Source organism: Solanum dulcamara, chromosome 8 (genome assembly GCF_947179165.1).
Source record: "Solanum dulcamara chromosome 8, daSolDulc1.2, whole genome shotgun sequence".
Classification (NCBI taxonomy): domain Eukaryota; kingdom Viridiplantae; phylum Streptophyta; class Magnoliopsida; order Solanales; family Solanaceae; genus Solanum; species Solanum dulcamara.
Window position 1 is genome coordinate 71,348,885 of NC_077244.1, and position 15,360 is coordinate 71,364,244.

Sequence of the window (15,360 nt, forward strand, 5' to 3'; positions counted from 1 at the left end):
TTTAAATCAAAAGTAATTTATATTGTAAAATCACTTCCACTATAAAATATTTATTTAAGTTAATTTTTTATAAATACATGTTACGGGGGTGCATGAGCTAAAAAAGACACTGATTTTGAAATGAAGAGTTGTGTATTAATTATGAGAATATTAATTAAACCATTCTTCTTCCTCCAACAAATATATCCTATGTTAACGGTGATTAAGGGCTCAAATTTGTTGTATTTCTTAATAAAGCAAAAGGGAAAAGCGACGCCGCCATGGCTGCAGACACCAATTTGCTATTCAAAGCCTTAACCGGGTCGCCTGATCAAGCTACGGGTCGAATTTTTCTCAATGCCGTGATTGAACATAGCCTAGAAAGAAAGCAATCAATCATCATGGCCCATTTACAATATCAGCAGCACAAAGAAATGAGAAAGAAAAAAAGAAAAAGCAAGAAGAGTATTAACGTGTGTTTGGATGAAGGTATAATGTTTGTTTTTCAAAGGGTTGTTGATTTTTTGTTCCATTAATGGAGAAATCACTGGCAAAGCAAAGATGGGCAACCACCCTTTTATAGAAAATCCCATTTTTCTCTATCGCCTCATTCTTCTTCCTTTTTTGGCTATGCTCGAATTTCTTGGTTAGTCATCAAAATTGAAAGTCTGTTTAGCAGTCCAAGCAGAGTAATCAGATGAAGCCTTTTTATTAGTGGCAACGTTGTAGAACCAACCAGCTGGACCATTGGGTTTAGAGGCTGCGCTGTTGTAGAAGATGATGAACAGAGATCGTGGAGGCTGCGTTGTTGCTGAAGAAATGAGGAACAAATGTGAATTTTAGGGCTTTAGCTAAGAGGGTACTTTGGAAATTAAAATAAAATATAAGGGATATAAAAATAATTTCAATGGTCAACGAAAATGGTTTAAGGCCTCCAAACAAAAAGTTAGGATTTCCAACTTTTCATTTTGGATAACTTTAAGAATTTTATGGTTTAAATTTAGCATTTTAAGTTGGTAGCCAAACACCACAATAAGCTAAAAAGGGCTTAGAGCCTGTTTGGATTGGCTTAAAAAAAATAACTTTTATGTATGAAGTGCTTTTAGAACTTTGAAGTGCTGAAAGTTATTTTTTAAAATAAGCAGTTGAGTGTTTGGATAAAAGTGCTTATGATGTGAATTTTAGGGTTAAAAGAATAAAAAAATGTAGTTTAGGAATTAGTTAAAATATAAGGGATATAAAAGTAATTTTCATGGTCAAAGAAAATGACTTTAAGCACTTTGGAAAAAAAAAAGTTAGGAATCCTAACTTTTCATTTTTGACTGACTTTAAGAACTTTATGGCTTAAAGTCAGCATTAGACAAACACGTCCAAAAGCTAAAAAGGGACTTTAAGTTGGCTTTGACCAACTTAAAGCCAATCCAAACGGGCTCTTATAAGTTTGTTTGACCAACTTATAAGCCTATCCAAACGGGCTCTATATTCTCACTCATCCCTTCAAACACCCAAAGTACTTTCATCATTTTCACCATGAACATCATCACCAAGTGAATCTTCGTATGGTGGTTTGTCAAGGAGAAGACTACTAACCTACCAGCAGCTGAAGTTCTGGCCAAAAGAAGTGCACAATATGATGTCTGCATCGGTGCTACCTTCCATATAATACTAATTGCAAATTATATGATTATCGGGAATGTAAAACATCATGCAGCATCTCAGAAAGTCTTATACCAAAAAATAGTTGTCATCCCTCAGTATGGATAAAGTTCAAGATGACTATTACCGTCTTCTCCGTCTGGTTCTGTTAAACATTCTTAAATGTCAAGTAAAGCAAATTGCTGAACTATTTTCACATTGGAACATGATCAAGATGCTAATCCATCCTGTTCTGCTAGAATATGAGATCTGTACCAAACAGAATTTGTCAACCTACAAGTTAAAGGAAGTTAAAACTATTTTATCAAATAAAATTAGGACAATATGATTGGTTGTTTGAGGAGAGAAATTGAGGAAGCTATGCACAGGCTATTTGAGCCAGATCGAAAGTGAGAAAAAGAAATAGACAGAGAATCTCACCTATCTGCCCAAGATCCACTCATTGTAACGTCCATTTTGCAAGAACCAAGGCAGAGGAGAGACATAACTGCTGGAGAGTTGAAGCATAGAATAGTCTTGATTTGTGAATTATTCAGTCACATGGAGTTACAAACCTTTGTATACTGTGAAAAAGAAAAGAGGGAAAAGACCAATTTTTGACCCAAACATAGGAAGGAAAAGAGGAGGATGGGGTGAGAGGCAAGAGAAAACCAAAATAAAAGGCACGGTTCTGATAAAACCGTCAAACTTGCTCATGATCAGTTTTCTTGAATCTTACCACAAATGAAAATTGATGGTGTCATGAGTGGTCTTAGCTGCAATACCTGCAGCTTCGAGATTATTCAACACTAGCATCATAAGTACCCTTTTAAAGGACAAGCCTTAACAATCATAGCCTTAACAATCATAACATAAGTCAATATAATACCTTGCCTAAGGAAGAAAGAGTTCAGTGCAATAACTTATGTTCCCTAATCTATTAAATTACAAAATAGCATCAGTTAAACTTATTTGCCATCTCTCACCCCCGTCTAAGGGTTTCAAACTTTTAGATTATGTTGCTTTTTGCTTCACCAAAACCAAGTGATTTTTTCAGTTTCACCTAAGACAAGTTTATAGCCCTTCTCCACTAAGGTCCCCAACATAACAGCCATGAAGGAAATCAACATGCACAGACAAAACCACAACCTTAACTTAGGTAGCTGAGAATAAACTACTGCAACTATTGTGCTTCAGCTGGAAATTATGCTTCATTGACTCTTACCTGGGTAAGTTTTAAGCACTTACTAAGGACTTGCTCAGATAAGCTGCAAATTCTGAAGTCATTTGCCTCCATTGGGTTGGATAAGTATGTTCAGAAAGAGTCTGGTCATACCAGCTGCCATATTCGATCAAAGTGTGATGTAAAAACAACAATGATAAATTTGTGATGCACTGACGTTATTTCAAGGGCACGTAGGGATTAGAGGCCTAGCCCTACCCCAGCAGTAAGGGTGCAGCTTAGGTCAACTAACACAAAATTATCGTTCGCTCAACAACTGTTAATTGTTTCTATTGGCTGAGCTAAAGACTCAAGAAAAGTCAAGACCTTTAAGTTCGTAGATATTAAAAGCTAATAAAGAGATCATCTTTTGACCAGCTCAACCAAACTGTTTCATTGATAACTGCCAGTACAATGTTTTCAAGATTGTCAGCACCTACTAAGTCCCAAAAAACTGCCTTGATTGATTTTCTCTGACAACGCACAAAACATTCATAAGTAACATAAAATAATAAATTCTATTACGTTGGATGCTAATTTACCTAGCAATTAATTAATTCCATCGGTCTCTTAGATTTAGCTAGCGAAGAAGAGAGAGGTCTAAAAAAGGTAGCGAGAGTTCGAAATCCCTTACCAGCAAAAGTAAGGGGTTTGCCTTCTGGGTCGAGGTTGTCGCACCGGGCTTGCCTAGTTCAAAATCCCTTACCAGCGAACTATTGCATAAGAACGGGGGTTTTACCCTGTGCACACCCAAAGGGTAGCGGCTTCAGGTTTTTCTTGTTAACAAAAAAAAAAGGTAGTGAGATTTGAAGGTGACTTCGTCTGATGCCGAGGTACTAGTTAATTCAAATCCAGCTTTTTAACTTACCTCGTTGCATGCTTGTTAACCTCTTTGACAACTTTCCTAAAGAAAATCACTGCAAGGTCCATGGACTTGTCATGGACTGAGTTGAGGTAATCAGGCATGGTGATAGAATTGTCATGTGTGCCATATCTGCCAACAAAGCTTTCAGTTTGTCAAAAATCCTACTTTTTACCAGGCAACTTTTCTCATTAAACATTACACCTGAATACCAAGGAGTAACTAGTGAACCCCACATAGTCCACATGTAAATAGAGATTTCCCAACTCTCATGTAAAGTTCATACTGAGTCAGAAATCGGTCAACTGTGGGGAAGGGCATAAATTCTGTAAAATGCTTAAACTGACAGAGATAACTGAGTTATGCGCTGCATAATCTAGTTCATGTTCGTGCAAAAGCATAAGCACCACTGCAACTATGTCACTTTTCTATAGCTACTAACAAACCAATTCATAAAGTGCTCAAAAAACACAGAAATCAGTTAATGAATTCCAAAGTCAAACCATGACTGATACAGAGGAAGTGCAGAACTTCAAAGGTACTTCTTAGCACAGACTCAAATGAGTTGCTGCATGCTTGACATTACCGAAGTGAAAAAAGTAATATACATAAAAGTTATATGAGATCTCTGATAAAACATCGAAGGTATATGAAAAAAAAGAAAGAAGATATACGACATTATAAAGGAAATATAGTAAACTCAAGGCAAGCACAAAAAATGCAGAAACTTCATCAATTTCAGACTTGAAGCTTTCATTTAGCAACATCAAGGTCATGACAATGTACCTCGCACATTCTTTCATGAGAAGGAAAATAAGATCTAGAAGTGAATATATACTCCTAACACTTCAAGAAAATAGAATTTAATGAAATTTCCAGGTAGAAGTAAGGGAATACTTGAGAATGAGTGCATCCTGCATGCTTGTTTCTTCTATAGTATCTAGCTCTAGGATATTCTTCACCATATGTGGAGTTGGACGCCAGCTGATTTATCCTCTCTTTTCAAGAGCCTACTGACTCACCCTGTTAGAAAAGAGTCCAGCCCTTGATCGCTTCTCTTTTTCCATTATTGTCTTTTATTTCTTTTGTTGTCTTTAAAGTTACCCTGGGAATTACTTCAAACCAAAAAAATAAATGCACCATGAATTTTAGGTACCAAACAAGAGCACTGATTGAACCTTTTATTAAAGGGAATCTCATAGCACTTTTCTCTAAAAAAAAAAAAAGGAAGAAGAAACATAACCTTGAGAACAATATGAAAAATATCCATTCTGGGTTCATAATAATATGAGAAATGGAAAATTGCAATATTAAGTTCACATAAGGTGACAAATACAACCAAGATCCAACCATTTGAAGTAAAATCCAAAAAAGGATGTTTCTACTGTCTCCTAACCTATAAATCTCTCTAGATTATCAAGTACATAGACTCACCCACTGTAGCAGATTAGTTGTGGTTATTTTCAGCCAGAGTCTCCTCCTTCTTTAGTGTGGCTACCACCTTCTTCAATATGCTTTCAGTCGGTTCATGAGAGTTCTCTACGGCCTTTGCAGTAGCTTGCCATTTTTCACCATGCTTTGGCTCTGCAGCAACACATCTCTTCAGCACATCGCTCCTCTGCTCTTCTGCTCCATGCTGCTGTTCAAATTTGAAATGCAATGCCCAGAAATCACCAATATCTGGTGCAAGGGTCACTGCCCTGTTGAACCAATTTCTTGCTTTGTCTACTTTCCTCTCCTGCCAAAACAGCTTAGCCACAGCAGCAATAACATGAGGATCATGATCACACTTCTTTAAAGCGTCAGAGCTCTTGGTTTTTCTTTGAGGCCGAGGAGCCATCTCAATTGAAGCAGCCCATAGAATGCCACTGTTGGGGCACTCCTGCAATGCTTTAGCCATCAGAACATCAGCTTCCCTTTTGTAGCCATGCCTAGCTTCAGCCCGCACAGCTGCAAGCCATAGCTCAGGGTTTTGAGGATTCCTCTTCCTGGCCATGGTAAGAACTGCTCGAGCTTTGCTTAGCCCATTCATCTTCTCCTCTAGAGAAGCAAGGGATAGCCAAAGGGGTATACAATTGGGGCAATTCTTAATGCCAGATTCAAATGCATCCTTTGCCTTGTTAGAATTACCAAGTCTTTCTTCCAACTGTCCCAACATCAACCAAAGTTTGAAAAATGAGGGGAAGCGCCTCAATGCTTCATCAAGTAATCTCCTCTCCTCATCCACATTTCCAAGCTCTCTCTCCACAATGACAGACTTCATCCAGACCCGTTCCAAGCCTCCCCTTTCACGTGCCTTAGCAAGAAGTTTCCTTGCCCTCTCTGTCTCACGGTTCTCAAACTCTAGCTTGAAAGCAGCAAGCCATATCTCCTCAGAGTCAGGAATTGCCGCAAATGCTTCCTCCAGAATTGCTCGAGCTGCAGGAACATCACCAGCAAGCCACTTCTCCTTGGCACCCATCAACCATAGAACCTCAGCCTTTGGAATATAGGTAACTGCTTTTCGAAGCAGTGCATCAAGCGATTCCCTGGTGCCATGACTTTTCTCGAGCTGTGCAGCTTTAAGCCAGATGCTTTTCTTAGTTCTAAATACAGTAAGAGCATGTGCATAAATGTATTTTGCTGTTTCAATAGAACCCCTTTTCTTGCACTCCTCAGCATCAGCAACCCAGGTCCTCTTCCTATCTTCTTCCTCAACACCAACCCCAACAGTGTTATTTATTATAGCTTGGCAAGTCCCAAGAGAACCGGCTCTTTCACATCCTTCAGCCTCCTTCATCCAAGCCTCCCTGTCAATCTCCAAACCTTCTCTCTGCAAAGCCCTGATTGCCCTTTCAATAATTTTCCCAACTGAGGCAGTATTCCCATCGGCTTCTTCAAGCCTAGCTGCAGTTATCCAGATGGCAGGCTCTTTAGGCAGCTTTTCTCTAGCCTTGTTAAGTACCTTCTTAGCATTTTCATAAGTTTCCAACTTAGCAAGAGCAAGCCACAGCTCCACATGCAATGGACAGCATTCCACAGCCCTCTGAAGCAAAAGTCTAGCATCTTCTTCATTGGCCAACTCCACAACAGCTTTCCACAACCTCACTGAATCGGGGATATGCTCTAGACCTTTCCTCAACACACGGCTCTTGTTTGCCGTATCATCCTCCAACTTTGAAGCCTGCATCCACAACTTGACTGAATTAGGATTTGCTTTAACACCTTGAGCAATCACTGACTTAGCCTCAAGGGGGCTCGCCAAACGGCACGCCTCCAACCAGACATCCTCATTCTTAGGACACTCCTCACAACCTTTCTTTATCAACTGTTTTGCTACCTGCATCTTCCCTGCAACCTCCTCCAATCTAGCAGCTGCTATCCAACCAGGAGGATGCTTTGGATTCGTCTGAGTAACCGACTTAAGCAACAATCGAGCCTTCTTTATATCGGAAATCTCAGCATCGCTAGTAATCTTCATACTCTTCAAATCAGTCAAGTACCCCTTAGGATCCACAACAGTTTGCCCAGTAACAGAGTCCAAAATCCTATCCAACCTCACTGACAACACAGTTCCTCTCCCTTCACCCACCGCAGTCAAATCTGCAACTGGCGTCTGTGAAGAGGGTGTCTCCATGCCACCAACTATCCTGCTCCTCGGATCCAATGCAGTTACATGCTCTTTCTCCTGCCTAGCCTTCTCCAAAAGGGTATCAGGAACAGGCACAAAACTCTCAAACCTCTTCTTCTTGTTTCGCAACGAATAATCCCCTATTTCAGGTATACCGTCCCACTCATCACTTGACAATGTATACAATTTCCTCTTTAAATCAGCAAACTGTTCAGTAATTTTCGGATTCGAAGCCCGATACTTTTCAATTTCTTGCTTTAACCTGGCTTCTCTCCTATCTTTCCTCCTAGAATCCATCCTCTGATCAATAGATTCCCAAATAGCATCAGCTTCTTTATCATCTTCATCATATTCAGCAGATGCAAACAACCCCACATCATTACCTTCAAATTCATCGAATTTCTGGTTCTCATCATACCCCTTTTCCTCAGCATCATCCTCTTCATCTTCCTCCCCTGCACCCTTTCCACGGCCACGTCCAACTCCAGCTGCCGGTGCACCGCCAACCGCTGAACGATCAGGGAGGTCAGGGGCAGCACGGGCCGGTCCAATATCAGAACGGGTCGTGAAACCCGTGGCACCACGACCTAACCCAGCAACATAATTCGGGGGCGGTCTAGTGTGAAGGAATTCGAGTCGGGCTTTCGGTGCCCCGGGAGCTTGCATACCTCCGAGAACAGGAACGTGCAGAGTTAGAGTCGAATTAGGGGAAATCCCTAGATCGGATAAGGGAGCTTGAAATAATTTTATCTTGAACTTTTAAAGTGAAAAAATAATAATTTAAACTGCTATTTTTAAAAATTACGATAAATAATTTGTGATGGAGGGAGTATTAATTTGTTTTCCTAGTTACCATATCATATTAAGTCAATTCCGGGTTGGATTATGAGTCTGTAATGACAATAACATATTCAGTGTAATCTTATAAATGAGATCTGGAAAATAATTACGTATTTAAATAAAAATGGTAAAGAAAAAGAATGGTGAGGTATTTGATAAAACAAGGATTTACTACTTAAGGTTGTTTTTTGGCGAGATTAATGAAGAAATGAAATAAGAGAAGTTTTTGCTCATTGTCATTACTACGAAGTTTATAATTAGGTAAGAATAGTCTAACGTTGCTTCTATAGGTAGCAACAAATCCTACAAGGCAAAATTCCTCAATTAAAGTGATTTCTTAGGGATTTTGTTAAACCCCTTTTAAGGGATTTATTATTTTTGAAATCAAGTTGGTAAGAATGTTGAAAAATAAATGGACCATTATTCTGCTGAAATTTCTCTATTGGTTCCAAAAAGAAAATGCAAGATATAATAAATAATCAATTCTTTTTGGGTTGGAGTATACAGAACAAATCAATGTGGTAAGTAGGGCTGCTTAGCCTAATTATTTCAGATTAATACAAGTGCTAAGTAGCCCAAAAGATTGGTCACACGGCTGATGTGTATTACTCAAAGTCACACAATCACTTTGAAGCAAAAATCAATTTTGTGTCGAATCATCACCCAGATGCAAATTCCTGAATCCTTGAACTGGAGCAATACATCATGTAATAACAGATTCGGACAACCTTGAAGAATATACTAGCAATGAGGAAGTGTCCATGGATGACGGTAAAATTATTCCCATTACTCATACCGATTTAACTCAAATGAAGGCTTCTAATGCTAATTTCATGCTTTCTGGCACTCTTTGTGCTCCTTCTATAAAAAAGAACCTCATTTCAGTTGTCAAGTTTTGCAATGACAATCTAACCTCTATTGAAGTTTTTCCGTACTCTTTTCTTGTGAAGGATCTCAAAACTTGAAGACTGCTGGTACAAAGACGGAACAAAAATAGACTTTATGAGTGACAACACATGGTCATAATCCTCCCTCCGTCAATTTCACCTCCATCAAAGTCTCTCGACAATTGTAGCATTGTCGCTTAGGTCATTCTTATTTGAAAATTCTAGATTTCATCCTGAATAACATCAAAGAAAAGTTTGAGTTTTGTAATTCTTTTTCATCCAATAAAGCTCATCGTTTGCCATTTCAACGACTCGCTTTAAATAGTAATGCTCCGTTGCAAACTTTATTCAGTGATTTATGGGTTCCATCTCCCGTTTTATCCATCGACATGATGTTGTATTACTGCATCTTTGTTGATCATTACACCAAATATATTTGGTTGTATACAACAAAAAATTAAAGTAAGGTTGCCTCTATTTTTGAAAAATTTCATCCATTGGTGGAAAAATATTTTAAACACAAAATTGTCTCTGTTTATACATATGGCGGGAGTGAATACATGGGTCTTAAACCCTACCTACAACAAAATGGTATTGAGCATTCAATTTCACCACCTTACACATCCGAACGAGTTGCCATATCTGAACGATGACATCGTCACATTATTGAAACAGCCAGAACTAATGAAGCCTCTCTAGCACCTGAATTGTGGTCATTGGCTTGTCACTATGTTGTTTATCTAATAAATAGACTTACTACTTCTGGCCTAAGTAATGAGCCCCCTTATCATAAATTATTCGAAGAACCACCAGAATACTTTTCGTTAAAAAATTTTGGTTCCCTTTTATCCATGGCTCAAACCATATACTCAAAATAAATTTCAACCAAGATCCACGCCTTGCGTATATTTAGGAGTTTTGATTGTTCACCATGCACATCTATGTTTCGATCCTAATTATCAACATAATAAGGATTTTCAACATCCAAAACAAAGAAAAATAATTTGGGGAGAAAGAATGAAGTAACCATTGATTGATTGATAAGTATAATATACACATATTCTATACAACATAAGGATTGAGGACTCCCTAAGCTAAATTCTTTAAGCCTCCCAATCAGAAAGCAAAATTCTGGGAAGGAAAATCTCAACCACTTAGTACCAGCTGAACAAGCTGTTCAATAATTCAGTATTCCCTCATCAAACTTTTGAGGCAGCTAAACAAGATTCTCAACTTGATTATCATTCCTCGCGTTCAATTCTAGATGTTTTACATTGAATAACGACCATCAGTCTTGTCTTTAGTTGGTCGTTCATCTTGGATTTCCTCCAATTCCTCATCATCCCCTTTTCTACCAGCTTGTTCCTTCCAATATGACACTAGCTTCTTTAAACGAGCAACTTCCTTAGAGGAAACATTTTTGCTGGGATCATTTACAATAGAACGGACTCTTGATGCATACCTGTGAAGCATGGAAACCAAATTTCCAGATAGTTAAACGATCAATTTGAGGAAAATTATTTGCTCATTTATCTACGAATAACACGAACAAGAAATGAAACAATAAAGAACATATACGCACAAATAAGAACATACGTCAAGGAATTGTGAGTCTCATCTAAGTTTGATTCTGCTGGAGAGATGTTTACAGGGTTTTAGCATTTCCACCTAATGAGTCGCTCATCAACATGGTTAGCTTGTGATTTCGATAAGGAATGTGTTGATTTCCGGAAGATAATGCACTTATAACATCACCAAGTGCTGACAGGGACTTGTTGATGCTTTGAGCCTCTTTTAATTGATTGCCAGCTGAACCAGACTTTTTAATTCTTTCTGAGCCAGCAAGATCCACAAAACTCAGCTGCAGACACATAGAAAAGAATAAAGTAGAAGCTAAAGATACAAAGAAAAAATTGAGCTACTCCATCAAACTATCAGGATGCAAAAAAGTTTCCTATTCAAACGAAGGCAAAGCGAGTGACCAATATTACAACCTTCTGTCTACATGCACTTTCAAATCCCCTAGGATGTGCATCATATAAGTCGCAAGAGTTCAAATTGTCACAAGAAGCAAAAGAGAGTGATGCACCTACCTTCCCTCTGGCAATTGCCTGAGTTTGAAGATTGGTACTCTCAATAATAACTGAAACAATAAGATGAGATCTTGAACTCTGCTCATTCATCAAGGTTCCAGTCGTATGACGCTGTTCAGATCCTCTTTGGATTATTGTCTTAAGCTCCTCGTACGTTGAAATAGAAACCACTGTCACATTCTCTACAGAAACCATGCCCTGTTTGTGCCAAATTTTGCTAATTGTTACAGCCAAAATAAAAAGATAAACATACGCTTATTCAAGCTTAGTAAAATGAAAAGAGGACTGCAAAGGAATTATTGACTTAAGAAATATTGATAATTTGAGAAGCTCTAAATAACAATAACCTTTGAATCTTTTTTTATATCCAATTTCAAGCGCTTTGCATGCTTTGGCAATAAAAGATCCACCAACGTATCCTGATACAACTCTACCATGTACGCCTGAACAAGTTCATAAACAATTATGAGATTACTATGAGCCTTCCAGGAAGTCCATCTATTCAGGAACTCTATAACTTAAAAGCACCGAATAAGGAGAGAAATCATACGAAAAGAAAACAAGTTGAAAACATTCTAAAAAAAATAAATTGAACTCATTCTCACAAGGTGAAAACATTCAAATACTAATAGTCTTAACAATTTTTGTAATTTCATGTTTCATCGAAGAAGTGGAAATTTAGAAAGTTGAAGCATAGCATAATTAATGTACTTTTTTTTATAAGGTAAGATAATTTGAAGCATAATTAATGTACTACCTAAACTAATTAAAACCGGAATAAAAACCTATCATAATCTTTTAAAGAATCAGAGGAGTTTACCTTTAAAGAGAAAGAGAACTTATTACTGTCTCGTTTCATAATTCTAAAGAGTTCGGACATAGCTCTTGGTGTCAGTCCTGGATTAGTATCGGCTCCATAGATTGTGAATGTCTTGCCAGATCCAGTTTGTCCATATGCAAATATGCAAACGTTATATCCATCTACAGCTGATTGCACCAAATACTGCACCAACAACGTATCAAACTGAGAAGCTGTCAGGCAATATGCACAGATTAGATCTAAAAGAGATCAATTGACTTCTTGCTCGCCTTAGTATCTTCGAACACATCATCTTGGGTAGCATTTCCATCAAAGACACGATCATACATGTGCTGTTTTGCCTTATCATCTTTCCATAAATGTTCAACAGTAAACTCATCGACACTTCTGATGGCATTTCTTTCCTTCGCTATAATTTCCTTTTCACAAAGTGGTCTTAATCTACAGTAGACTCTGATCTTGCCTTTCATATCTGAGGATGAGTAAGGTCCATAACATTACACTTCAAATAGAAATAGCAAATAATTTTTTTTAAGAAAAAATGTCAAGAGGCACAAAATAAAGTAAGGCCGGTAATTTTTACCTTCTATTATGTTGAAGTATTTTTTCCTCAGAACTTGTTCCTCTCGGTAAAGTGCTTCCATTTCTGCCAATTGAGCCCCTTGCATTTTCAAGATGGCAGCAGTTTGTGCATTTTTTCGATCAATGTCCTGTTAAGTAATTGTCATATTAAAAATGAAAATATGATGTTTGACATACCATAATAAATAGGGCATATATTATGACACAAATATCTAGTATAAACTCTGCCCGTGTGAGCTTGCTAACATTGCTGGTTCCAAACACATCTAAAGGCAGAGGGTCTTGTAAGTGTACTGCCAGCTTAAAAATAGTTACTGAATCATGAATCCTTACAATACAGAACCAATGGGTATTGAGGATCATATAACCGATAGCAACTAGTTGTAAATATCAGTACAAGATGTTCACCTCTTTCATTTCTCTCAGCTCCTCAAGCTCCTTCAAATTATTCTGTAACATTTCTAGCTCCTTGTCTTTAGCTTCAACACCTGACTGTGCACCAATCAAGTCATGTTTGGCCTCTTCTAGTTTCCTTTGAAGTTCAGAGACTTGGAGCCTCAGCCCCTTACATTCTCTTTCAAATTCTTTCTGGAGATTTTCCATCTGTACTTCAAAAAATCAGTGCAGTCAAATAAAAATATCAATACAAATACAGAATGCATGCTAAACACAAAGACATTAAGGCAGCATACCTCATTTGATTTCTTCTTCTCTAGTCCTATGACTTTTTCCTCAAGTGATGCTTTTTCACTCAAAAGCCTCCTCTTTGTTTCTTCTGCAGTACGCAAATCCATAGTACGAGCTTTCAACTCTTCTTGGATCTTCTGTAAGACGTGCAAGTGAAAGCCACATAAGTTTGTTTTTTGTAGGTTTATTAAGCTAACCAACTAATTTCGACAAAAATTTAAGGCCAAACACAAATTTGTAGCTACCTGGTTATTTGCTTCAACCAACTCTTTCGTAATATTTTTCTCCAAACCTTGAGAACTTAACTTTGAAAGCCGCATTTCCAAGTTTCGCTTCTCCGTTAGGGCAGCCTGTAAGGAATGGACTAATAAAATGAGATGATTGTTGCCTCAATAAATCAAATTCAAGGACATTTAACAAACACCTGAAGCTCTGCATCTTTATCATCGCATAAAGATCTGAATTTATCACAATCATAAGCAGCCGCTGCTAAATTTTGCTTCTCGGAACTCAAGTTATCTTTTAAGTTGTCCAATTCTTCTTGCATCTCTGATTCTTGTTTTTGCCTTTCATGTAAATCTTCCAGCAACTGCTTATCATTACAAAGACCATGAGCTCAAAGCAAATGTGTGCCTAAAATTACATCTCATTGTATTTGACTATTGTAATTGAAGAGATGGATGAATGCATAATGGGTAGAGCAAATGGGTGACGTGTACATTTCACCATAGAGACATCTGATAGAAGGAGATGAGAAATCTATTCTACTATGGCGAGTCAACTTATGTTAACATAAAAGAACAGACCCTGTTTTCATATTACCAGCAGCATATACCTTATACATTATGTATTTCAATTCTAACTTCGCAAAAAGCAAAAAAGTTTCTTCTACAACAACAAATACCACTCACATCATTCACTTTCTTCTGAGATTCTTCAAGGGCTCTAGACAAATCCTGAATGCGTCTTTCATTAATATCAGTGTTTGCAGTTTTGAGATTATTTGGAACATCTCCGTTAACAGAACCGTTAGCAGAAGAGCGGGCTTTAGAGTAGCGGCGTAACATCACATCATTAATATGTGTTTGCAGAGCAGCACAAATTTCTTCTCCCTACATAGAATGGAGATGTCAAGCTATGCAAAATGGTGAGTCAGATTCAATGACAATCTAAGAACACATAACATAAGCATGTTCCTTGGTAATAGAAACACTTGGAACCTGTTTCGTTTCAAACTGAAATATGTGCAAGACACCAGCAACTCTCATCTTAAAGAACACAGCAGTGTTGCTGCTACCAAATTGCATTATGTCCCTAAGCTCAGCTGAATGCAAATATTCCTTTGGAACTGGACGGAAAAAATGAACCTGTGGAGAAAAAGAAATCATGCCTAAAGTAAATACACATTGCACTTCTAAAATAGTTAAGCAACACCATACATTATATCATACCCCACGCTTATTAATGTCCAAAATGATTTTCCCAGGCAAAAGTCCAATAGGATCATCAATCTTTCGAACAGCAAAGAAAACTGAATTCCCATAAGGAAGGGTCCTCAGGATCCGCAAAAATTGTTGTTTGGCATCATCTTTTGTCAGATTTTCCTAAAGAAATTAAAAGAATGAACCTTATGTTGGTAGCATTTCACAAACACAGGCAATTCATGGCTAAACTATAATCCAAGTAATTTAAACATAAATCATGGGATAGCTGGTTAGCAGATTTTCAAATAAATGAAGGGAAAACTAGCCAGAATGAAAAGAAAAAAGAAACAGATAGAACAAAGTGAACGGTTGAAAAGTAACTCAGGGACAACAGTCGAGAACTGCTGGTAGTTCTCTTTTCCTGCTCACAAAAATGGCTTCGAGAAATGCAGGAAACATAAATAATCTAATATTGATTGGAGAACACTTGTGTGGTGATGACACGAGCTTAAATGGAATAGCAAGGATCCATCAAGCTGACCACGATTGTTGGGGACTGAGGCGTAGTTGTTGTTGTTGTATTGATTAGAGAACACCTTTTAGTATGAATGAAAACACATATAGTTAAGCATAAAAAACATCATTAAGGAAAAAGTCGATAAAAGAGCTTCTATTCAATTTCTTATAACATTATTCATTGACCAAGAAGACCCAGATAA

At 37.7% G+C, this 15,360-nt stretch overlaps 1 protein-coding gene across 17 annotated transcripts; it reads right to left on the minus strand.

Moving 5' to 3' along the window:
* Positions 1 to 107: 107 nt before the first annotated feature.
* LOC129900769 (protein STABILIZED1-like) lies at positions 108 to 8,058 on the minus strand. Of its 17 annotated transcripts, none has more exons than XM_055975806.1 (7): positions 5,133 to 8,057; positions 4,596 to 4,813; positions 3,705 to 3,830; positions 2,056 to 3,612; positions 1,763 to 1,908; positions 1,570 to 1,627; positions 108 to 790 (listed from the first exon to the last, which is right to left on the minus strand). In XM_055975806.1, exon 1 carries the CDS (start codon positions 7,972 to 7,974, stop codon positions 5,146 to 5,148), a length of 2,829 nt encoding a protein of 942 aa, XP_055831781.1. In that variant the 5' UTR covers positions 7,975 to 8,057; the 3' UTR covers positions 108 to 790; positions 1,570 to 1,627; positions 1,763 to 1,908; positions 2,056 to 3,612; positions 3,705 to 3,830; positions 4,596 to 4,813; positions 5,133 to 5,145. The 17 variants fall into 17 exon arrangements, with proteins under 17 accessions (XP_055831781.1, XP_055831784.1, XP_055831776.1 ...); XM_055975814.1 differs by lacking the exons at positions 108 to 790; positions 1,570 to 1,627 and having other exon boundaries at positions 1,676 to 1,908; positions 2,056 to 2,198; positions 2,354 to 2,399; positions 3,471 to 3,612; XM_055975810.1 differs by lacking the exons at positions 108 to 790; positions 1,570 to 1,627 and having other exon boundaries at positions 1,676 to 1,908; positions 2,056 to 2,198; positions 2,354 to 2,399; positions 2,840 to 3,612.
* Between the last annotated feature and the right edge of the window lie 7,302 nt (positions 8,059 to 15,360).